Source organism: Girardinichthys multiradiatus, chromosome X (genome assembly GCF_021462225.1).
Source record: "Girardinichthys multiradiatus isolate DD_20200921_A chromosome X, DD_fGirMul_XY1, whole genome shotgun sequence".
NCBI classification, from domain to species: Eukaryota; Metazoa; Chordata; class Actinopteri; order Cyprinodontiformes; family Goodeidae; genus Girardinichthys; species Girardinichthys multiradiatus.
In genome coordinates, this window is record NC_061817.1 from 782,418 (window position 1) to 809,242 (window position 26,825).

A 26,825-nucleotide genomic window follows, 5' to 3' on the forward strand; every position below is an offset into this window, starting at 1 on the left:
AATAGTTGGGAGAATCTGTCCACAGGACGACGATTAGTTGTAAATAGTTAGTTAAAACGTTATAAACAGAATGAGAAACAAAGTATAGTCATTTGGAGTTTGTCACCACACAGACAACATGTGGGAGAAAGACAAGACTTTAGTCATAAAACACCACAATTTTCAGATGTACATGTGTAAAACAAAATTTGCAAACCATGTATCAGTTTCCTGCCAAGTCAAAATGATGCTCTGCTTTGTGTTGGTATGTCATATAAAACCAAATAAAAATATTGAGGTCTGTGGTGTAAGAAAAGTTCAAGAAGTATGAATACATTTAAAAGGCACTCTATAAGCACAACTTCAGCACATACTGTTTCAGCCTGAGAAAGCCAGGGTCAAATTTGAGCTTCATACAGAAAAGGACAATCCAAAGGAGGTCTCTGGTTGAACAGAGGGTATCTGTGGCTATTCATATGGTTTAAACACTGAACACATTTAAGACTTCACACAGCAGCTTGATGAGAAATGAGAAAATTACCTTTAAACATCATACTAATGCATTTCATGACTCAACTGAAGTCCACAGCACCGCAACATCAACACACAAAAATCATGTGAAATTATTTCTCCATCTTTCTGTCTCTCTATCAAATATTTTTTTTATTTCTGTCTCTTTCCATCTTTATCTGTTGTCTTTCTTTATCTATCCATCATGTTATGCATTTAATTACCAAGCTCAGTCTTTTAAAACCAGGGGAATTATTCACCTCTATCAGCCAAGCCAGGTCAAAATCTTTTATTCTGAGGTGACTGGACATTAGCTGCATGTCAGTGTCAGGGCATGAAACACTTGGGCTATTTCATGTACTTCTACCTTCGACATATCTACCATTAGTAGGAGAGTTAGTCCTGCTGCTACTCGCAGGAGAGGAAATGCTGCCATTAAAACGGATTTCAGCGCTTTTAAAAACCGCACACATCATTGCCTGGTTATAGCGCCATGTTTTTGTGTGCGCTCTCTGCCCGCTGTCAGGAGCATGGGTTCACCTCCGTGTGAGCGCACTTAACTCAGTGTGTTAGCGTCGATGACAGAGTATGAGGAGTGTGTTTTCGTCCAGCTTTTATCAAGTTTGGCCACAGAAAGTAGAGGAGCAATGGCGCAGGGACAGAAATCTCTGATGACATGATCTAATAAAATGGATGACATCAACTGTGAAAACGTTAAAAATTGGGTCAGACCTTACCTTGTTGGCGGAAAATGGTGGGGGAAACTCTGCCCTCAGTCAATCGTGTTAGCAAAAATAGAATGCACAACAAATGATTATTAAATGAAAATCATCTGTAGTTGTTTTATTGTGTATTTTTTGCTCTTTTGATTGATAAAAGCTTGGTGTATTTTGCACCAGGGTTCTAATAAAGCATCACACATCCAAGAATTATCCCTATTAACTGATGATATTTGCCTGTCCTCTTGGAAATAAAAAATTAAATGTTAGCTCACGTTCCACTAGGAGTACAAATACCCCCGGTTGGGAATCACAGGTATATGAGTGTCCCCAGGTAGTCAAAGAATTATCAGCTAAATTACTTAGAAGACAGGATCAAGTCCACTACCATGTCCGCCATGTATTCATTATTTACTGAGTTAAAACATTTTTTTGATAAACATAAAAGACCATGACATCACTGGAACATCTCGTAAAGGCACAGGAAACATTTAACAGCTGCTGAAGGACTGAAAAATTCACATCTCTGTGAATAAACAAAAGTCAAAGAATAAGACTAAGGCCCTCTTCCCTACCTGCAGCGTACATGTCCCCGCTGTCCCAGTTGTTACAGTGGAAACAAAAGTTATACACATTTAGAATCAAAGATAAACACACACACACACACTCACAATCAAAGAAGGATGTGAAGCACATATTTCCTCAGACACTTAAGTTAATTACAGATGAGTCAGACCCTAAAGCTGCAAGTTGCCACTAAGGTGATAGCTGAAGCTTCCTGTTGATATGGGATGAAGGTTTCAGTGAGGATTTTATAAAATAGGGTAGGTTAAGGATAAGTGTTATTAGACACATTTTTAACAAAATAGGATGGGAGTCAACATGAGCCTAGGGTAAAAAGGCAGACTGATCCCCAGCCTTTTCAAGATTAGCTGCCAGGCTGTGGCTGTGGGCTCACCCCCTTTTTACTAATGCGATAGATGAATTCAGAGGCAGGCATCCTGTCCAGAGGGGGCCCAAACCCAGGCAAATGGGGGTACATCATCAGGGAGTCAAGAAAATCTGTCACCATTTTGACAGAGCAAAATTTGATTTTTTCTGTTCCAGAGAATGTGCTCATTGCCCTTTCTTCTTTCTAAAGTACGACAATCCACCTCTGTGGTGGGTTGCCTTTCCTGTCACTCTCCTCTTTTTTTTTTTTGGACGAGTTCAGGAACAGAAAGTTATGGTGATCTTGCTGGCTCAACGCTGAGGCCTGTGCACTAGCCACCAGGTCTACCATTTCCTATCATTGGGGTATGCTTGCCACCTGGTGCAGTATCCCTGAGGCAAACCCTTATTTGTCAACAGCCCAGCAGATCTTGTTTTTTCTACAGACGCCGCTAGATGCTGGTGTTGTCTGCTGTTATCTTGTAAGGCACGGTGGCCGCAGTAAAAGCAGTCAATGTTGGTGAATATGCAGTAACACTGGATAACTGTACTATGATTTCTTGGTTCCTCTGGATGACCAGAGGATCTAAGCTCACTTGGTATGACATTCAGTTCTTCTCTGTGACTTGGATGTGGTCCTTAATGCCTTCCAGCACACCAAATTCAACCCTATTGGGGACACTGATTTTAAGTGGTTCGGGTAAAATGGCATGTCTTCTAGCCATGCCATCTTCCAGCAGTGAACGTAAGCTTAATCCTTCACCCATGCAGATAAATTACTGTAGACTTCTACCTAATGATTTAGGAGTTGTTGGCATTTTGGAACAGATACACTTTTAAAAATGAGATTTTGAGACAGCCAGAAATGCAGAATTTGAACTATGATTCAACACTGAGTTTTGATCAAGAAATAAATACTAATGTTTCCAAGAAAGAGGGTTGAAAAGCATTGGTAAATTTTATAAATAGATAGAACCACCAAGGCCCTTACAGATTTTTTGTTGGACCTTACTAAATATGTGTTAGAAAGACTTTTAAAATGAAAGAAAATGTATTTATCCTGAATGCCAAGGAGTCAGCATGCATTGTGCATGTGCTCCTAAATATGGCAACCTCTTTATAAGTAAATATGAAGAGGACTATGTTTAAAACAGTAACTCTTTTTAGTCCAAGTGAAAATGTTGGTTATGTTACATAGATTATATTTTCTTTATTTCTTGATGTCCTGGTGCATAAATTTGATCTTCAAACCATGGTTTATAGAAAACCTACTGCTAGAAGCAATTCTTGCACTACAGTAATTATCATCCTTCTAGGCTGAAAAAAAGTCTCCCTTACAGCCACTTGTTGAGAATCAGAAACATCTGCACCACTGAGGAAACTTTTAACAAACAAGCTAAAGACTTCTGTAAATGATTGAGGAGATGATGAGCTGGCATTGAAGAAACATTATTAAAAAGTATTGGGTATTATTAGGATCAATTATTAGCCCCTAAACCTCACTCATAGAGTCAAACATTGTAATGGCTACTAAATCTTCAACATTATTTAAAGACATCTTGACTGTAAGCCACAGTTTTGAAAGTCTTCCTATTTTTGCTAGTTAGCAGACTAGGAACATGAGATCTCTTGGTCAGGGCTGACTGCTCCATCCCTTCTTAACATTTTTCATATCAGTTACCTGGAGGTAATTCCTTCTGTTGTTGTTGTGCTCATTGTGGTGCTATGATCAAAGGTTATGCTTTTCTACACCCATACAGTAAAAAAAAAAATAAAAATGAAGAACAGGATTACTTGCCACAATAAGTATGTTTATTGAAAAGCCCCTGTGGCTTGGTGCTCATCGGAAAAACTAAAAGACAGTTAAAAATCCAGATTTCTGAACATAAATGTCGTATTAGAAGAAGGGCTGACAGAGACAGACTCTTGTTACAAAGAGAAGCATTATGGATTAAAAGAAAAAGTTTAAAGGAGGAACTGATATTGAACGGTTATATCTGAACTGTATGTATTCGTAAATGATCCTGTTTTTGATTTTTGGATCTATTGTATTGTTTTATATTTCTAGAGATGGTTAATATAATGTTGCTAACTGAATTGTTACTTACAGTGCTCTACACAGATGTTTTCTTCTGGGTTGATTGGCTGATCTGCTTCTGATTGTCTGAGGTGTTTTGTTAGTCATATATGTGTAAAGGAGCTGATGACGGCATCTGGCTGAAAGCTTTCAGCTTGCCTACAACATCATGCCACATTCACATCTTCCTTGACTCTGGCAACGAGGGTCACCTTGCTTCATCTGGAACACAGAGTTTCTTGGGCACCACATGTTCCACTAGAGATTTACCCAAAGATGCACACAGAGAGGTGTGAGGAAACATTGGGAGCCTAAACAGCAAAAGATGGGCAAAGACTCAAACATCAACAACCTATCGAGCCAACATCTATCCATAGATGAAGAGCTAAATTCTTTTAACTCCTTTCAAACTATATCAGATCGTATTAACATTCTCAGATCCATGAAGCTTCCAGCTTGTTTCATAACTTAGGCTTCTCAAGATACGGCTACTGAAGCTTCAATGGTATCACAAAAGCAGTGTTTTCAAAACTAACAGTGACGTTATTCCATCTTTTGATAATCCCTATTTTTGTAGAGTTGACCAAGATAATTCACCTCTGTTTAAGACTAATAAAAAAAGAAGTTTGTCTAAATTATCTGTTGAATGCCAACTCTTAATAACCTATCTACAGGTACTAGATAAAGTTGAAGTCCAAAACACCTTCCACGCATTTCAAAGGGGAAACAGACTAACAGAGAGTGGCGGTTATCTATTTTGGGATGAAAATTACAAATAAAATAGCTTTACTTTACACACAAGCATTAATAAAATAAACTTCAAGAGAATGAGAATGCAGTAACATCAAAGCAAGGCAAAACTTTATTAGTGTGGAAAACTGCATTTGCTTAAATTAGATGCAGATGCACCTAGAAAAATATAAAACTGGTTAGATTTATTTCTCAATTAAATTGCATTACTTCCCATATTCCATTTTCATTTTTCATAATTTCATGTACTGCAAAACAAACACATTTTTTATCCTAAAAATATAATTTGGTTTATGCAATTAATTTAAACACTTCATTAGAAAAAAAACAAATTTATTTGGAATTTTAAGTTTTTGTAGATCTTGTTAAATCACACGTATTCAAGTATTTAAGGGTGTGTTCACACTGCTGGTCCGGTCCAGGGATCAGTAAAAGTGAAAAAATCCACACCTTTAGTTAGCCTAGTTGCTTTCACGCAGAGAACTTTAGACCAGACCAAACAACGTCATGTAGTTGCAACAGATTGTTTTGGAGGCAGTATTGCTCCAGTGTTGCTTTGATCAAGAAAGAAAAAGCACGAAGAAGAAAGTCTGTCTCCTCTGGGTTTCTGTTGCTACTTTGGTGTTAAATGTAGTTGCGTGCCTGCTGCACCTCTTCACTACTCCAAGTAGCCCAATGAGACATTTTTAAACAGTTTTGTCTTTGGATTTGCACTCTCACCATGTTTTTCTAGTTCTTCTACTCAAATACACTGGTAACAGCGTATGGTCCACTGGGAACGGCATGCATTCACACTGCAAGCAAACCCCTCAAGGGTGGGTTCTAGGATGGGTCCACACCAGCGTGATCTGCTCCAGAAACTGGACTCTGGCACAGTAAAAAGCAATCCAAATCCCTGGTAGTTCAAAGATAGTAGCAAATATGTTTCACATAAAAGTTATAAAACAGCTATTTATGTAAAATAAAAACTTTTCAGGTATTAATTTTAATTTCACACTGTCTAGCTATTGCATCAGAAAAAGCAAAGTTATTGTGAGATAAGATTCAGTGGGAATGGCTTTCCATGCATCAAATCAACCAGTACTTTACCTGCTTGTGTCATTAACTGTCCGGGTACTGTCCGGATACTTGCTTCTGAGTACCGACTTCTCCATTCCCCTAAATTAGGCCAGATATGGTAAATGGCCTGCACTTGTATAATGCTTTATCAATTCCCAGAGACCCCAAAGCTCTTTACACTACAATCAGTCATCACCCATTCATACACACATTCACACACTGGCAGTGGTAAGCTACATCATAGCCACAGCTGCCCTCAGGCAGACTGACAGAAGTGAGGCTGCCATACAATTGGCGCCACCAAGCCCTCTGACCACTGTCAGCAGGCAAATGAACATTAAAGGTCTTATCTTTCCATTAGCTAAACAGTCGGTGCACAGGTTCTGAAGAAAAATTAACAAATGTATGACAGAGAAAAAAGAAGCTGAACATTTGTCTAAGGTCCTACTGCAGAACAATGGCTTTTTGCTAAAAAGATCGTAACGAGGAAAACTAGTAGCCGCCTCCTGGCACCCCGCCCCAATAACGGCTCAGTTTAAAAAATGTTTTGTAAATAATATGTTGTTTTTTATGCTCATTTACATTGCACATTTTATACATTTTTAAAATCACCCTCATTAGTTGTACATTTTATTTAATCTGAGTATATCTTTTTTAAGAACTGTACTGTATTTTTTATGTTGTAAACTTTTCCCTTACTGTACAGTCAATTCTTTTTTTTTTTATATGTTTTTTACCTTTGTGTGTACCTGCATGGTGCTGTTACACCTGAATTTCCCCACTGTGGGACAATAAAGGATATTTCTATTCTATTCTCTTGGTTTCTGTTGTCATTTTTAGTAATTGCAGCTATCATTTAAAATGAGATTAGGATTTTAAATGTGATTTGCTCAGAACCTGACTAACTGAACATCAGTGGTATTTACAGCATGATCCTGAACTCTGTTCTTTACAAATCTAACAGAAATAAAAGTGATTATTGTCCCTTTAGCCTCATGCCATATAGTAACACACTTCAGAAAATGATGGACACAACCTCAGTCAGATGTAAACTGTAAAACTTCCTCTGTGTTTGTCACCTGTAGATTGAAATACGCATTGATCTGTGCGCTGAGGAACATAAAATGCACGTGAATCATCTAAGGGACACAGTCACTCTCACTGAAAAATAAAACTGTGTCGGATCAGCAGATTAATTCCAAACAAATTAGGTTCAATAAATCATAAGGAGGACCAGCTGTAGACAATCACATGTCCATAAATAGCTGCTTAAAGTTGTGCGTATTGGTGGAATGATGACAGCTTTGGCTCAGCTGGCGGACATAGCCAATGGAAGAAGTTGGGTTTTTCAGAGATCTGCTGGTACATGATGATGCTAGGTTTTTTAGTAGACTTAGATTGCCCAGGGCAATAATTTTGAAGCTCAGTGTTACAGAAGGAAACCAGGAGGAACCGTGTGTCGCCGTTGCCGGTCCATGTTCTCCCTTCGCTGTGGTCCTTTCAACCGAAGCCTTTCAAAGGGAGCTGACTGAAAGGTGGGGTATTTAACAGTCATCCCTGAGGTGTCCCATATGGCTAAGTCATCCCTGAGCCATATGGGACAACCTCCTCCTCAACTCATGATTCCTTTATACTATAATATTAAGCCATAATTGAGCTCAATGCAGCAACTAGACAGTACCGTTTGGATTTGATGCAGACAGTCTGCTCCTGATCTTTCAACACCCTTCATGCCAGTTGTTCTAAAACCAAAAGAAGGGAATAGAGAAGCTCACTAAAAATGTTTAGCTAAAAGGTCATGTGCCCTTATAATGGGACTCTTTTAGACCTCGGCTTGTCCCTTCATTTAATTTTTGTCTTCATAAAATAAATTCAGAGATATTTAGAAACAAATATAAATATGTAATAAGATATCTATATGCATCCCTGATCAACATTAGACACCTCATTAGACGTATGTTCAGTAGAAGAACATACAGTATACTTGAGCGATTTATGAACACAGCAATACTTTGAAGGTGTAGAGTCTGTAATGTGATCTGTCAGTGCTGTGATTTACACTCACTAAAGTAAAAGCAGATTTTTACTCATGTAATTCATCTTTGACAAAAAAAAGCCTCCGCAAACTCCCTTCCTTTCTCTGTCTGTATGACAAGCATGAACCTTTCCTGATGTTATTTATTAAACTAAAACTGCCCTTAACTTGCTGCTTTTTTAAAGTGAGGTACATCTAACACAGGAGTCATCTTGTCTCTTCATGCTCACTTGTCAAGTAATTTCTACTTTCTCCTATTATCACTGTCCATCCTGTGAATGTGAGTCAGGTCTTCATATAATATGCTGAAACAGACAGGGGGAGCTAATCTCATCAGCTGCAGGAAACACATTTGTAAGCCTTGAACCAAGCAACTGGACAGGAAACAAGTTTCTAATCTGAGCAAAGGGAAGGAAAAACTAATGGCCTGAAAAAGAGGCAGAAAGGAGGCTCCCTCATGAGACGTTAGAGTTGGGTGTTTCCGTTATTTATAGAATGTGCTTAAACAACAAGTTCTCTTGACCTTTAGGATTAGCAAACAAAACCTAACATCATGCTTCATTGGTGCTAAAAAACACGAAGGAAGGCAAAGAGTTTTATCACAGATAGACTTTATCAGGCAGAGTAAGGCACTCTCTGCAAAGCATAAACCAACATGAATATTTTCTCTTAGTTAAAAGTGTATCCATGTAGACCAGACATAAGACATTATTCTTAACTATTTATTAAAGTCCAACAAGTACTTAGTTAGTACAGTATGTTTGTATAGACTACATGTCATAATTTTACAATATGATACTTGGGTTGGACAATGAAACTGAAACACCTGTCATTTTAGTGTGGGAGGTTTCATGGCTAAATTGGACCAGCCTGGTAGCCAGTCTTCATTGATTGCACATTGCACCAGTAAGAGCAGAGTGTGAAGGTTCAATTAGCAGGGTAAGAGCACAGTTTTGCTCAAAATATTGAAATGCACACAACATTATGGGTGACATACCAGAGTTCAAAAGAGGACAAATTGTTGGTGTACGTCTTGCTGGCGCATCTGTGACCAAGACAGCAAGTCTTTGTGATGTATCAAGAGCCACGGTATCCAGGGTAATGTCAGCATACCACCAAGAAGGACGAACTACATCCAACAGGATTAACTGTGGACGCAAGAGGAAGCTGTCTGAAAGGGATGTTCGGGTGTTAACCTGGATTGTATCCAAAAAACATAAAACCACGGCTGCCCAAATCACGGCAGAATTAAATGTGCACCTCAACTCTCCTGTTTCCACCAGAACTGTCCGTCGGGAGCTCCACAGGGTCAATCTACACGGCCGGGCTGCTATAGCCAAACCTTTGGTCACTCATGCCAATGCCAAACGTCGGTTTCAATGGTGCAAGGAGCACAAATCTTGGGCTGTGGACAATGTGAAACATGTATTGTTCTCTGATGAGTCCACCTTTACTGTTTTCCCCACATCCAGGAGAGTTACGGCATGGAGAAGCCCCAAAGAAGCGTACCACCCAGACTGTTGCATGCCCAGAGTGAAGCATGGGGGTGGATCAGTGATGGTTTGGGCTGCCATATCATGGCATTCCCTTGGCCCAATACTTGTGCTAGATGGGCGCGTCACTGCCAAGGACTACCGAACCATTCTTGAGGACCATGTGCATCCAATGGTTGAAACATTGTATCCTGAAGGTGGTGCCGTGTATCAGGATGACAATGCACCAATACACACAGCAAGACTGGTGAAAGATTGGTTTGATGAACATGAAAGTGAAGTTGAACATCTCCCATGGCCTGCACAGTCACCAGATCTAAATATTATTGAGCCACTTTGGGGTGTTTTGGAGGAGCGAGTCAGGAAACGTTTTCCTCCACCAGTATCACGTAGTGACCTGGCCACTATCCTGCAAGAAGAATGGCTTAAAATCCCTCTGACCACTGTGCAGGACTTGTATATGTCATTCCCAAGACCAAATGATGCTGTATTGGCCACAAAAGGAGGCCCTACACCATACTAATAAATTATTGTGGTCTAAAACCAGGTGTTTCAGTTTCATTGTCCAACCCCTGTATATTTGAACTTGAACCGATGCTTCTCAGAGTAATACATCATTCCACTGTCCTTTACCATCCGCAGCATCACTTATTAGTTCAGAAAAGCTAGATAAGAACTTTCTGGGATGTCCAAAGAATCGGTTGCAGCCTGGTGGTTAAACAGCTTATGCTGGAAAATAATGTATTAAAGCTTAAGACTCCATAGAAACACAAGGCACACACACAATGAGGTATGGAGTTTAATCAGTAGAACCCTGACTGGTGTCAAGCATTCTTTGGGTCTCTTATTTAGGCTTGCAAACCCCTGGAAGGAAAACTCATGAGCTCTATAACCTGTTCAGCCTAAGTGGTTTGTAATAAAAGATTTAGTGATATAGTGATATAAATGCTTCCCTACTATTATTTAAAAAAAAGAGAGTAGGGATCAGGGGAACAGCACTAGGCTGGTTTAAATCTTATCTGTCTGACAGATTCCAGTTTGTTCATGTAAATGATAAATCATCTTTAAACTCCAGGGTTAATTGTGGAGTACCACAGGGTTCAGTACTTGGGCCAATTATCTTTACTATATGCTTCCAATAGGTCAAATTATCAGGCAGCATGGGATAAATTTTCACTGTTACACTGATGATACCTCAGCTTTACTTATCCATAAATCTTGATGAGCCCAACCAGTTAGATAGACTACAAGCATGTCTTGAAGATATAAAAACTTGGATGACTTTAAATTTTTTGCTTCTAAATTCAGACAAGACAGAAGTTGTCGTCTTTGGACCGGAGTCTTTAAAAAAGAAACTGCTTAGTCAATCACTTAACCTGGATGGCATTAAATTGACCTCCGATAATAAAGTAAAAAACCTTGGTGTTATTTTTGACCAGGACATATCATTTAAATCCCATATTAAACAGGTTTCTAGGATTTCCTTCTTTCATCTCCAGAACATTGCCAAACTTAGAAATATCCTATCCAGGAGTGACGCTGAAAAACTAGTCCATGCATTTGTTACTTCAAGGCTGGACTATTGTAATTCTTTACTATCAGGATGTCCACAAAATGCAGTTAAAAGCCTTCAGCTGATTCAAAAATGCTGCAGCAAGAGTTCTGATGAAAATTAAAAAGAGAGATCATATTTCTCCTATTTTAGCTTCCCTTCACTGTCTCCCTGTTAAATCCAGAATAGAATTTAAAAATTTAAAATTCTCCTCCTCACATATAAAGCCCTTAATGATCTAGCTCCATCATACATCAGAGATCTGATTGGTCCATATGTTCCTAACAGAGCACTTTGTTCTCAGACTGCAGGTTTACTGGTGGTTCCTAGAGTCTCTAGAAGTAGAATGGGAGGCAGATCCTTTAGTTATCAGGCTCCTCTCCTGTGGAACCAGCTCCCAGTTTTAGTCCGTGAGGCAGACACCCTGTCTACTTTTAAGACTAGGCTTAAAACTTTCCTTTTTGATAAAGCTTACAGTTAGGGTGGCTTAGTTTATCAGGGAGGGAGCCTTCCTCCCTCCCTGTTGGTTGGAGTAAGGGGGAGTCAGGTTTAGCCTAAACCGGCTCAGTTAAGGTTGAGGTGCAAACACACCCTCCATTTCTGCTACCTGTATGACCCCTTCTCTTTTCCGATGGTTGTGATCAGTCTGACAGAGGGAGGTATCCCAATCCTTGTGGTTTTTAGTATAACAATGACCATCAGTGGGACCCTTTGTGGGGTTCCTTGAGACGACATTGTTGTAAATAAGCGCCGTTTAACTAAATAATCTGAACTGAAACTATCTGTGTAGTTATGCTGCTATAGGCTTAGGCTGCTGGAGGACATAATGACCACTTTCACCCTCTTCGTTACATTCTCACACTACTCTCCAATTTTGCATTATTTGCTGTTATTTCAGCTTTTAACTTTGTTCTCTCTATTCTCTTCCTAGAAGCTACACCTGGCCTGACTCTGTGTCTACCTGTGACACCTTTCTGGAGAGGAGCATCGTCCAAGCTTCTGCTGGCAACAACTTAATGCTCACCTTCTACAGATGATCCACATGGCCCTGTCTTTTAGTGTTTAACCCTTTCTCTCTCCTAGACATGGCTACTGACTGAGCTTAACTGTAACTAACTATGTGCTCTCTTTCAGACTCTAACCTTGAAAACTGGCTCAGAGTTTATCTGTTCTTTCTTTCTAGGTGAAACGACTAAAGGAGCTACATCCATTAACATTTACTTCTCCTTCCCATAGAAAGTACTCCCTGGATCAGTGCTTCTTTGTTCCCTTTGTGTCTCTGCTCTGTTCTCTCAAACCCCCAGTCGGTCGTGGCAGATGGCCGCTCACACTGAGCCTGGTTCTGGTTCTGCTGGAGGTTTCTTCCTGTTAAAAGGGAGGTTTTCCTCTCCACTGTTGCTACATGCATGCTCAGTATGAGGGATTGCTGCAAAGTCAACACCAGTGACTGTCCACTGTCTCTACATGCTCATCCAGGAGGAGTGAATGCTGCAAGTCACTGACTGGATGCAATCTGCTGGGTTTCCTTAGATAGAAAAACTTTTTATCCAGTTTGAATAAAAAGCTAACTCCGACTGCACTGTTCAATTGTTAGGATTAATTGGAATGTATGAACCTGACTGTTGTGAAGTGCCTTGAGACAACATGTGTTGTGAATTGGCGCTATATAAATAAAACTGAATTGAATTGAATTATGGGGTTACTTGAATTAGGTTCATCATACAACCGTCTTCATTAGAATACATTAACAAAAATATAATTAGAACAAAAATAGCTTCTACTTCCTGCCACTAACTATCAAGGAAGACAAAGATTAGGCACAGAAGAACCTTTTTTAAGCCTTTAATTGGAACAAAACGATCTGAGCAAAGCACCACATAGAGCGAGATAATAATTTCAATATAAACAACCATTAGTTTAAATCAACCTATAATTTACAACACAAACACAGCGGCAATGTTGCACGCTCTGAAGGGAAACCTATGCAGACTGAGGCTGAGAATTATAGGTATGGTTTTACAACAGAGAGGAAGCAACAGGATCATCAACTCAATTGTGGAGTTCTGAAGAAGCTTGTAGTTGGTTCAAATGACACATTATATTATCTGACTGTCTATACCACTGTCAAACCCAAGCAGCTCTGAGACCTTCTGCTAGTAGATATTACTTATTAAGAATCATATAATCACATTTTCATGCTTTTGAATATGCAGTAATATTCAATAAATTAGAATATGCATTCCAATGAGGCTTGTTTGCAAGATTAAAAACGTCTTTAAGCAGGGATTAAAAATACTTTTTATTAGGCCCACGTTTCTGTATACATTTGTTTTTATTGGTCTAATGTAATATTTTAATCTTAAAAATCTCAGGTTGCGGGACCAGATGGCATTACTCCTTCAGTTTTTGGGTTCCTGAGAATCCAAAAACTTGTCCTGTTACCCCCCCTGTATTTCCATTGCATTTTCCACGGTAAGCAAGATCTCGGTCGATACTGTTCCAGGGGGAGGACTTACTGCTCAGCATCTGGTGCTGGTTTGGACCTCATAGTGTAAAATACAGTAAAATGGTTAGGGTACAAGAAGGTTCGAGGAAAATGTTGTGGGTCAAATAGTAGAAATACAGTGAGGTGAACAAGTACTCGATACAGTACCAAATTTGCAGGATTTCCCACTTGCAAAGCTTCTAGAAGTCTTTCATTTTTATCATAGGTATTCGTCAACTCTGAGTAACGGAATCTTAAACAAAAATCCAGGAAATCACATTGTATGTTTTTGAAGTAATTAATTAGTATTTTATTGCATTCTGGATCTTTGTCTCGCAACCTGAGATTTTTAAGATTAAATTATTGGCAGTGTAAATACATCTGTGCTGTGGGCGACTCAGTAGGAAGAGTACTTGTCTTGCAATCAGAAGGGGGTTTGATTCCAGCTTCCTCCTCCCATATGTCGATGTGCCCCTGGGCAAGGCACTTAACCTCAAGTTGTCTACTGATCTGCGTATCGGTGTATGAATGTGTGAGCGTTAATTAGTGCGATTAGGTGAATGTGGCTCTAGTGTAAAGCGCTTTGAGTGGTCTGTATGACTGGAAAGGCGCTATATAAGTTCAGTTCATTTACCATTTGTATCAAGTACTTGTTCACCCCACTGTATTTTTACTATTTGACTCTATTTTGACTATTTGAACATTATTTTCCTCGAACCTTTTCAGGGAAAATAATGCTGTTTAAGGGGAGTCTTAAACAGCAGTTAAGAGGCCATAATAGAATGTGTCAGGTGAAAAGGCCTATAGATACTGTAATGATGCATTTCCAATCATGTAATGCTAACGGTGTAAACTTTGCTTTCTTTTCACAGAGTAAAGGTCTTACAAACCACATATTTTAGATTATGATCTAGACATGATCGAATACAGTCAAGTATCATAAAAAATTTGTGAAACTTCCCTTTAATCAAGTACCACTAGCTATGAATGTTGACTTTAGCCAATGGTTATATTTCTCACAGTACTGACAAATCATTTCTCTCTTCTGTCATGTTTTTTTTCTACAGATCACACAAAATGCTGCATCGCAAACTACATGAAAGTGGGAGATGCATCTTTATTAATTCTGTAACTGATGAAAAGTCTGTTTTCTGCTACTCGGTTAACACAACAAGGCACATCAAGAACTACTTCCTGTCTTATGGCAAAATAAGAGTCTCAAGAGTAGACATGGGGCATTAGCCTTAAAAGACTCACCTTCAAATGTGGAGCCCATAGAAACAGCCTATACTTACTATACTACTATACTTAACTTTAATGAGAAATATTGCAACACTTTAATATCTCAATATTTCATGTCACAGGTTCTCTGTCTACCTTTACACATCTTACCTCAGCAACTTTCAAAGGTGAATAGCTTTTTGACATTCCCTTTGAGAATGAATTGAATTGTAAATGGCCTCCTTGTCCTTTTGTGCAGAGGACACTGTGATACTTGGACGGAACAGACACAGGCCTGACCTTCTCTAGCTGCAGATACTGTACCATCTGCCTGTTTTTCTTTTTGATAAATAAATTATACAGTAGCTGAAATGGAGCTCTGCATTGTGGATTTCTTCTGTCTTCATGGTGGTGTAAAGGCGGGTTTAGTAATCTGGGTTCATGTTTAAAACTCTAGGTGGCTATATTGTTTTCTTGAGTTTCATTCTACAGCAGTGACCTATTGTTTGATTTTGTTTGTATGTTGTAGTTGGTTTTGATTTCTCCCATTGCTCACACCTGAGTTCTGATGTTGAAACAACTACTGTCTGCATTAGGAATCAATTTTTCCCTTTTGTATGCTGGCTAATTGTGTGTGCGTTGGGTGTAGTTCTCATGCTTCAGGCCTTCATTTGTGGATCTACCTCAGGTTCCTGAATTTCCTGCCTTGCACCATCATTTGTGATTAAAGTTGCATCTGCCTGCTTCCTGCCTTGTTTCTGCATCCTTCACATCTTGGAACATGACAAGCTGAGTGCAGTAGAACACCAAGCTTTGTCTCTCTTTCATGTCTAAGGAATAGGTCTAATTTCATGATAGGATTGCTGGAGTGGTGGAAATTCCCACAGCAGTGTGTCTTCAAACAAATCGTTTGGACTGGTTAAAACAGGTTGTTTTCAATCTGACGAGACTCTTGTGTAAACATCCTGAGGTTTCATTAGACCGGATCAGAGACACTTGAAGGAGGCCCACTTTTTCATCCTTCTAAAGGATATGCATATGATTCACAGATTATTTGAAGGACAAATCTATGAAACGTTCAGTCGAGCTATATAAGTCATAACAACAAATCCCTTTTATACAAAATCAGATATTATTTTACAAGATGCTAAACTCTTAATCAAGACGTCTTTCAGAGTGCAGTTTCATTTGAATATAAAGCTACCAATTAAATAACCAATAAAAACAAGAGCTCTAGGATGTATGTTTAAACTCAGGGCATAACAAACGTATTCACACGCTCCGAACCTTTTCCCATATTACAACAGCATACTTTAATGATCTAAACCACTACTGTATCTGAGTAAAGTTACCTCGACCTTCTTCAAATCTAACAAAACTGGTATGAAATTTGTATGCTGTTTCTGCTGGCTTGTGGAGAAAACATCTTTGTTTGGCACTGCCATCATTGTAAAGATATCAAAGAACGCCCCCAGAGGTCATCAAAGGTCAAAGACTAAACAACACTGTTTTCTACATGACAAACAGAGCTCACCCAGACATTGTTAAAGAGCTCTATTCGTGTGAACACTGGATTTCTACTGTGTTTTCAGGGGCAACTTTGGTTATTTCTGTCAGAAAAAGCCACAACATTTCCCTCAAGGTGAGTGTTGAGTGACTGCTGAGCAAGTGTGTGTGTGTGTATGTGTGTGTGTGTGTGTGTGTGTGTGTGTGTGTGTGAGGGTGTGTCAGAGTTTAGAAACCATGACTGCACAACGCATAGGGGATCAAGGTGAGCAGATGACTGGTAGCTTCCATTTATGTTGCATTATGAAATCTGTATCCCAAAATTCATAACAATAAAGCTATTATAGACCAAATTATCTACAGTTGTAAAATGTAACGTTCTGATTCAATCTCATTTTCCTCTCTATGTCCAAAGACAAAAAGTCAGTCATCGAGGATGACTATTTGCTGTAATTATTTCGGTTCTCAACTGCTGAAAATAAAGTGAAGACTTTATATCATATTTCATAGCATCTTACCTCCATGTTTCTTGTTCCTCTCCTTTATCATGGTTCTGGTCTCAGTGGGACAGCTGGACATAGATGACAACCCATTAGTAGTTTGGTTAGGTATGGGAATACGGACTGCAGATCCTGTGGTGGTGTCGATTGTGGCAGGCCAAGAGAACAAAGCAATCCTCTGTAAGATTAGGTCCACATTATCTTTTTCATCACATTCACCATCTTCCAAAGATTCAATCGCTGTGGAGCTAGAGGTGCAGGAAGAACTAAATTGCCTTTGGAGATTGGGGACCATGTGTACAACCTGGGATTGTGACAAATTATCCATCTGAAGGTTCTCAGGTGAGGAAAGGGCTACAGGAGAGCAACTCATTACTGGAATAGTGATGGAATGGTGTGAAGGAACTGGAGAACTTGGAGATATGGGTGAACGTTGATAGCTATAGGGTTGAACTGGTGTGTCAGAAGAACTGTCTAGGCTGCTGAGAGAGGCTGAAGGGCTGGCAGTTGTAGATGAAGGGCTTGGGTGGTGGTTCTGAAGGTAGCTTATGCTCTGCTGGGAACGGATTGAAGCCTTAGGGCTCATCAATCCCACCTCTAGCTTGGCAGGGGGGGTTGGTGAGATGTTGCTTACTAAGCTGTCCAGATCCAAAGGGAACTTGCCGAGACGTGGAGTTTCTTTGGGTTTGGACTGAGGATTCTTGATGGTCCGAAGCAGTTGTTGGGATCCACATTCTTGAAAAGAATACCCACTATGCAGACCACACCAGTTAGAATTGGCATCAACATACTTCATTCCTGGAGATATCTTGCCTTCACCACCATCTCTTGAAATTCCTAGTTTCCCTTCTCCTGGAAGTTGGAAGTCAAGAATTGACATTGTGCCATGGTTTAGCACCTGAGGCTCTCCAATATCCAGCATCTGCTTGGGCCCTTGGCTCACCTCAGATTTGAAAACACTCCCATGGGAGAACTTCTCCATATTTGCTTCATGCTGTTGTGGCCAGTTGAGCTTAGATCCATTGTACTCCCTCTGAGGTGGGGGGCTGTGATAGGATGTCAACTTGTTAGCTGGGATGATATAGCCACCACCACTGGAGTACTCCAAGCTGGATGTAGATCTGTAAAGGCTGTCATTGTCACTGCCAGGCCCTGACAGTTTTAAGCAAAAGTTGGGGTTTAACCTGCTTTGGAAGGAAGCAGCTCTGGACACAGAGGAGCTATTGTTGGAGATTATTGGCCTGTTCATAGTTCCTCTGTTGAAGGACAAGCTGCTGCCTACAGCATGGGTATTGAGGATGGGGCTGAGACTTGAGCTCAGGCATGTATGGGAGTGCACTGACGAACTCATGCTCTTGTTGCTGACGACAACAGATGGAGACTGGCCACCTTGACCCTGTTCCATGCTGGGTTTATTGTGGTTAAGGATGAAATAGGAGGAAGAGGGGGGAATGGGGGTGGACACAGAGGAAGCTGAGGCGACAGACGTCACGTCATCCACAGTTTCATCGTCGAATGATCTCTTCAGTGCTGCAGATGGAAACAAGAAAAATTCAACTCATTATAAGGTCTCTCACTTTGGGCAGTAGTACGAAATAGATCAGAATAAGTTCAATTCAAACAGAGACAAGACATGCAGCAAAGGTCACAAGGTCGGTGGTCGAGCCCAGGATTGCTGCGTGGAGGACCTCGATGCCTTAGCCGTGTCGACTTTAACTATTTAAAAGAACCAAACCTGAAAATGTTCATATCCAAGGATTATAACACTATATTAGCAGATATTGACCAGCTACACTTTTAGAAGAGAATGTTGTTAAGTTTGTCACTATTTTCACTGCTAAATAGTGTCTGTGTTACTTTGCAGAGTTCTGCTGGCAGGGGATTCTAGCTGTTTTAATCCCCTTTACCAGCTGATCCTAACTCCGCCAGGATCATTTTCAAACAACTGCAGGACCTGTAAAAGCACAAGAATGTACCTCAATCCCATTGCATGTACGATAATTCTGACACGCAATGACACAATACTTTTTATATATATATATATATATATATATATATAGATAATTCTTGTAAGACTCAAATTGCTATCAAATTGCTATCTAAGTATGAACAACATATTGATGGTGAACAGTCAGTGGTTTATTGAATATTAGTACTACTAATATTAAACCTGGAAGCCAACATCCTGGATTAAGCAACAAGCAATGTGTACATTAAAAATCTGATGATTTTGTTCTCAATCCACCATCTGAGATCTAGTCTTGAAGGAAACATGTTAAAAAGATATTCCTAGACCTTACTCTCCCTAGCTGTCTTCTCCAGCTCTTCTGGGGGACTCTGAGGTGTTCCCAGTCCAGCTGGAAGATAAATAGCCCCCTAGCAAGTGCTGGTTCTTCTTCATGGGAAAGAAAGGCTTATTCTCAGTTAAAGCAGTATTTGTGGCTTTCTGCCGATATGCTGTGAAGTTCATTATTAGAGTTGCTTTTGACCAGAGCGTCATTACAGGACCCATAGTTATTAATAATATTTAGGGCTGGATTGGTTACTGGTATCAAGTTATAGCAATGTTTCAAAAGGTTGAGGTTTCAAAACTTTAAAAACTGGATATAATAAAGCCTTCTACAGTGTTCCCTCTCGTAAAAGAGAGTTTGGAAATACTTCCAGTGTCAGAAAAATGGGCAGTAGGCCAACTAATTACCCTGATATCAGCATGTTCTTTTTGTGTTACTGTTCAAATAGCAGAAGAGGAAAAAGGTAAAATGTTCTGCACAGTAAGCATGTTTGAACTACTGCTAATTTAGCAGGTGTCACAATCTGCAGGTGTTTGAGGTTTTGATTTATTTCCCATGTGTCCTTCAGTATTATGTGTTTGAGTTTCTTATTTGATCTCTGAATCTTTCCCGTTTTTTTATGTTCTGTTTGCTTATTCTTGTATTCCTGTACATTTAGATTTCTGTTGGATTCCTTCCAGTGTTTGTGTTCCTCTCTGTCCGCTCCTGCCCATTTTCTCTCCTCCATCAGCTCTTTCCCTTCTTTGGTCTCAGCTGTGTCTCGTCTCCATTGTCCATTACTGGATCTACATTCTCTTTGTCTGATCCTCTGCCTATGATCCTTGTCCTAAGTTCAGTTTTCATTAAAAGTTTCTACTCACCATGCAGCTCTCAAGCTCCTGTTTGTGTTTTGGTCTTGCAAGAAACCACCGCTCCATGACAGCAGTGTTTACTCTAAATGTTTTCTTATGCCTGATTTACAATCAAATAACAATAATAGGTGGTCCAGATAACATTATCAGAACTAATAATAAATACTGTATTTTATTTTTTGCAGGTGAAATATTTGTTACTTCTCATTGAAATAAAAGGGATAGTTGATATTATGTTAAACATTTTATTACCTTTTTCTGTGTTGATGGCAAGAAACTGATGGTATTTTTATTTAAGGTCATCATTCTGAGAATCTCACCTCTAATATGGTTGGTTCCAGGGTATGCTACATAAAGCTTTCTGTTTTCCTCAGCTTACCCTCCTGCCTTTCCTTTTTAAATCACACAGCACAAAAGACTTGTAATTGAACACAGTTTCGTGAATATTAAAAAAAAGAACAACTTCCAGCGATGGAATAGAAAGGTGCAATAATTTCTTGCTTGGATTACCTTAAACTGAGTTTTGTGGATATCTAGATCTACATAATGTGAAGTTCTGTGTATTATATTTAAACCTTTACTATTCAGGAAACTGGAATAAACATAGACATAGAAGGTTGGGAGTTTGCAGGTACCTTCACCACTTCACTAGAAGTCATTATTTCAATCAAGGTATTAAAGGCTCAACATATAGCGAACATTACCGTGGTACCGCAAAGCTCTGTCTGTTGGCTTATGGAGTGTAGACGCTTGACTTTCTATAGAAAAAGTGCCCCGTTCTACAGGGGAGCACAAACACACATTTACACGCATACGCACATACACAAACATTCCTTCGTCCAGTAAGCACAAAGGGCAGATTGAGGTTGTAGCTGCAGTCAGGACATCCACTGGGTTTTCATTACAAAAATTAATCATTGCAATGTGACACCTTGAAAGGGTGTAGGGCTAAAGGGGCACAGTGAAAGGGGTACAATAAAATGCCCAAGCGGACTTGGCGTATTGTTTAGACATTCATATTGGTTTGTCTAAATTAATTGTATACTAATATATAATAAAATACATACTACATCTGATCTATGAAATCAGCAGCGCACCATTTTTCCTCAAAACCATCTTAAGGGGTTTTCTAAGCTACAAATTATAAATATATTTTTTAAACAACCAATGTTTTAAAGCAGGACCTTTTCCATCTAATGTCTAATACAGCAAACCAAAAATGACTTCATGATCTGAAAATAAGCACTAGGGATGTAAAATGTAATTATGACCAGACAATATTTCTAAAATCTAGACATCATTACTGATATGCAGAGACAAGGCAACTATTAGTTGAGCACTCTACAATTCTGGGGTCTTTGGAAGAATGGTCCTGTTTGCAGGACAAGCTGCTCAGTTGTTCCATGGCCAGGTGTGTGCTCTTCCCTCATTATCCCTTTCATAAGGAGCAGATGAAACGTACAGAGTTCATTTCACGAGTGATATTTGCATTCTTCATACTGTTGCTGTTAATTCTCAACATGAGATCCAAAGAGCTATCACCATCAGTGAAGGAAGCCATCATTGGGCTGAGAAATCAAAACAAATCCATCAGAGAGATAGCAAAAATATTAGGTGTGGCCAGATCAACAGTTCAGAATGTCATCAAAAAGACAGTATGTATGGCTGCCAATGGAACTGGTTCCCTTGTATTTATTGATGACGTGACTGTTGAAAAAACCAGCAGGATGAATTCTTTAGTGTTGCGGGTAATATATGCTCTTATTCAGCCAAATGCCTCCAAACTCACCGGACGCTGCGTCACAGTGCAGATGGACAAAGACCTGAAGCATATTGCAAAAGCCACCGAAGAGCTTTTTAAGGCAAAGAAGTGTAATGTTATTCAATGGCCAAGTCAATCAACTGACCTGAATCCGATTGAGCATGCATTTTACTTGCTGAAAACAAAACTGAAGGGAAAATGCCCCAAGAACAAGCAGGAAATGAAGACATTTGCAGTAGAGGCCTGGCAGAGCATCACCAGGGATGAAACCCAGCATCTGGTGACGTCTATGCCTTCTAAACTTCAGGCTGTGATCGACTGCAAAGGATTTGCAACCAAGTATTGAAAAGGAAAACTTCGATTTAAAATTGTTAGTTTTTCCCATGACTTTTGGTCCCTTGAAAGTGGGAGGCACACATTCAAACGGTTGTAATTCCAAGACCACTCACCTAATTTGTATGTAAATGTCTGCAGTTTAGGCATATCTTAGTTTTTTAATTTAAAATCTATTGTGGTGGTTTATAAAGCCAATAGATACGAATTGAGTTGATGTCCCAATATTTATGGACCTGACTGTAAATCTGAACTGACCCATCCTGGAAACAAATAAACTGTTAGAGGCTGCAGAAGACCTGAGACTTGGGTGAAGGTGCACCTTCCAGTAGGACAACCACCCTAAAAATTCAGTCAGAGCTACAATGGGATGACATATCCTGGTGTTAGAATGGTCTAGTCAAAGTCCAGACCTACGTTTAATTAAGAATCTGTGGCAAGACTTAAAAGTTGCTTTCTCCATTCAATCTGACTGAGCTTGATTTTTTTTACAAAGAAGAATGGGCAACCCTTTAAGTCTTTAATGTTCAAGTTGGTAGAGAAATGCCTCAAATGACTTGCTGTAACTGTGTTTTGTTTAAGAAAAGATAATTAAAAATATGCATCACTTCACAATTAACCTCTCTTTATGTTGATGTATCATAGTTTTCAAGCATAAATGTGTTTGTACTAATATTTAATTTGGTGACAGCATTTAAAGCATTCTTGAGGAAACAGGACACATCAGGGTCTCTTTAGCCTCAATGACAAGTGACATGTTGCAAAAGAATGCTAAAACATTTAAGCTATTAAAGTAGTGCTGTGCCAGCATTAATCATCTAACAAGCCAACTCAAACATATTTGTGATATAAATAATCGTCATCACTATGTGCAATAACGTCTAATTTTACCCATTTAAAGCAAAATGATAATAAAATGCATGTTCAAACCTGAGCAGCTGCTGTATTCCCTAATAACTAGCAATGCTTTGTGTTCAGAGCAGTTAGTTTATGTGGTGGTTTTAGGGGATAAGCTAACAAAAATTAATGGCTGGTAGCAGAGGAGCCTTAAATCACACACCTAGTTGCACAGCTATTGGCCCTTAGCTTCTGTAGGCTCCAGGCAGTCTGAGGATGTCTATGTGTGGACTTAGCTAGATTCGCTGAGGGTACAAGCACGGACCTGCCCTCCGTGCAGAAGATAAGAAGTCCTGGTATCAGGTAATTGCTGGCACCCTTTCCAACTCCACAGAAATAATTACCTGTGACAGTAATGTGCCTCATTTTATCCCTGTTGTACCTTTTGTCTGTGCAGACCCTGTTACATAATGTGTCATCTGATAAAGTGAGAGCCTAAATGCTGTGTCTCTGTCTCTTCATTATCCCTCCCTTCCCCCACCCCTCTCCCCCCAAGCGCACATCCATGTACACTGAATGTATTGGCAGGGTTGCCAGTCTGTGCATCCTCCTGCAAGTCAGTGGAAAAAAGTTGTTTTAGTAATGTGCCTGTGTTTGTAACGATAACATGTATGTACAAATCCTCCTGCTATGAACTTTATCCTTCTGTGTAATGTTGCTTTCATATTTCCTGACACACACCCAGTCTGTTTAATACAAATGCAGGAATATTTCTGGTCCAATAGCAAACATTCCATGCCTGACAGGTGAAGAGTTAGAGAAGGTGTTAGAGACTGTCTTATCTTTAAGGCCGAAATCAACATGTCTGATGTACAGTAAGTGCAGTAGGAACAATATAGAAATTATAATTTCAAAGACGGGTAAAACAATACAACTTCTACAGTGTTTGTACATATCAGCGTGTACAAGTGAACTATTTTATCAGAGAACACCATCAAGTTAGACATTTCAGTTCCTTCCTAATTGTTGTATTGAGGCAAGCTGAAACCTTAGCTGCAAACTAACGGGAGGTCTTGACACTACTCCTGCATGGTGACCAGGTTTCAAATTAAGTGAAAACATGAGAAAAACTCTTTGACTGAGAGCATCTATACTGATCAGGCATAACCTTATTACCTCCTATCAAATGGAATGTATGTTCACCTTTTCTCTAAAACAGCCGAGACCCATTGAGAAATGGACTACAAAAGATCCCCGAAGGTGTGCTGTTGTAGAAGGTAGCAGCAAATCCTTTAATTCCTGGAGCCTGCATGGATGGGGCCTCCTTTGATCGCACTTGTTGGTTCATCCCACAGATGCTTGACTGGATTGGGATCTGGGGAATTTGGAGGCCAAGTCAGAACCATGAACTCATTCATGTGCTTCCCAGACCATTCCTGAAGCATTTTTCCTTTGTGGCAGGTTGCATTATACTGTTAAATGCATAGGTAAGTGGTATGTGTCACACTGCCTATGCCAGCTTGCCTTCCTCCCATAGTGTATGCCACATGCCATGTGTCAAGAGATGGACATGCAACCACACATGCATGTGATGTAAAAGAAAACAGCCATATTCTTCCCTTTCTCTGTTCTGATGCTCACATGCCCAAAAGTTGGTGCTATCTTTGGTGGACAGGGGTCAGTTACTCTGACTGCTATGAAGCCATGCTTCATAGCATTCTGTGTATTCTGACATATTTATGAACTCGCACCAACTTCTTCTGCACTTTGAGCAACATTAGCTTTTCTGCCTTCAAATCCACTTGAAGGCAGAAAGTGGGTTTGAATGTGTGCTTTACATGCCCATAACATCATTACCATTTCACCACTGTTCCTTCCTTGGACCACCTTTGATAAAGAAAACTGAAGACTAGGAATATCCCACAAAATGCAGTTATAGAGCTGCTCTGAACAAGCTGTCTACCCATCACAAGTTGACCCTTTTTGTTCACTCTTTATCAAACCCTTACCATTGACCATTTATCCTGCTTCTAACACACCAACTTTGAGGACATGTTCCTTTGCTGTAATATAATCTAATATATCTCACCCCCAAGTGTCAACAGGTGGCCTAATTTACAGGCACAACTCAACTGCATCACGTCATAGAAAAACAATGTACCGGTACATGATTGCTGCTTCTATAGAGTTTAATAGGTAACAACACAGGTGATAACTGATCATCAGTGTGAGCACCTCTGTAAAAGCAGGAGTATTGGGTGTTTGCTACTCTGAAGAGAATTCAGGTGTGTTTTAGCTGTCAATCTTCCTAGGAATAGACTAAACAGGAAATTCAGCCCCAGCTCAGAGAAATTACAAAAAAACCCTAAGAGCTCCATCTCAGATTTTACAGACCCCTAGAAAAAAACTGAACATGTCTGCAACTAATGTGTTTATAGGAGCTGCCTGGAGAAAGCCTATTCTCAAAGATGCATGTGAATGAACCATGTCACTCCCTGAACTATTTCCTTTGGACAATGGACTTTAAAGTACAACACAATTGATGCCATACAGGACTAAAATATAAACGAAAGAGATTATATTCTGTACAACTGTTCAGATTTTGAAATTGTTTTGGCCTAAACGATTGTCACAAAAGGTCAAACCTTTTCAGTAAATCATCCAATAATACAGTGTCCTCCACACTTGTTGCCTATCCTGGTAAGAAAAGAAGAGACATACATTAAATGCACTTATCATTACTGTAGCACACTTAAAAACATCCCTGCACTTCCTGTTCCAACAATGAGTTTAAGAGATTTTCTTACCTATTTTAAAGTCCTGATGACTGTGTGTGGTAGAAAGAGAAGCCTATGTTCTTGTCTAATTTTACTTGTTTTAATCTTTTTATAATAATTGCAATGACTGTAAATAATAGAATGGCATGTTATCCTGTCGCTCTCATTTCGAAAAGAAACCAATAGAAATGAGCTGTTGTCTCGAGTTATATGCGTAACCCAGGAAAACAGGAAGTCCTGGACTACAAATGCAGTGTTTCTTCACACTTTGATCAGTTTAACAGTAGAATATTTCAGTTACATTTATTTTCAGGGAACTGTTAATGTCACTAATTGTAAGGTAAGGTAAGGTAAGGTAAGGGATGTTTATTCATATAGCGCTTTTCAGCAACGAGACACTCAAAGCGCTGTACATACAATTACAATACAATCACAAAGCAAATAAACACAGATACAGACACAGAAAAACAAATCAAATGATAAAATCAAACAACAGAGGTAATTTTAAAAAGTAAAATAAAATAAAGAGAATAGAATGATGGACAAGAAAATGAAAGGAAAATTGGACTGAAAATGCAACTAATCATGCCTAAATGGCACAGTCAAAGGCCACTCTAAACAAATAAGTTTTTAATCTTGATTTATAGCAACTTAGGGTTTCGGCGGGTTGTAGCACAACTATAAAACTTAATTCCTATTCAGATTTTTTACCCACTGAAGAAATGTAATCAAACTATTTGCAGTAATTTCCTAAAATGTTTTGTGTGACTTAATAGGCCACTCTTAGGTGTAAGTACATGTCTGTATGTGCATAATCCCGTGATGGGCCCATGACCTGTAAAGATCAGCACCAGGCCCCCTAACAACAATATTTGAATCCACATAATGCAAAATACCTAGAGTGGTCACTTAGTCAGAGGCAGAATACACCCAGGACGTCTCCAGGCAATTACAAGGCAACACAGAGACACAACCCAGCACGCACACACTCGGACCCAAGGGTAATTTAGAGGGTTAAATTAATCCAACATGCATGTTTTGGACTGTGGCAGGAGGCCAGAGCACTCAGAGATAGCCCAGGCATGATTGGGGAGAACATCCAAACCACATGCAGAAACACCTTTGGCTTTAGGCAAGGCAACGGTGTTATCAAGTGCA

The 26,825-nt window shown here is 39.5% G+C and overlaps 1 protein-coding gene across 2 annotated transcripts in view; it reads right to left on the reverse strand.

Moving 5' to 3' along the window:
- LOC124862639 (neuronal-specific septin-3-like) overlaps positions 1–26,825 on the reverse strand; it is a 108,845-nt gene that overhangs the window by 45,295 nt on the left and 36,725 nt on the right. For both annotated transcript variants that reach the window (XM_047356683.1, XM_047356684.1), the window contains exon 2: positions 16,835–18,346. In XM_047356683.1, the coding sequence (XP_047212639.1) occupies positions 16,835–18,346 (1,512 nt within the window). The remainder of the gene's footprint in view (positions 1–16,834; positions 18,347–26,825) is intronic.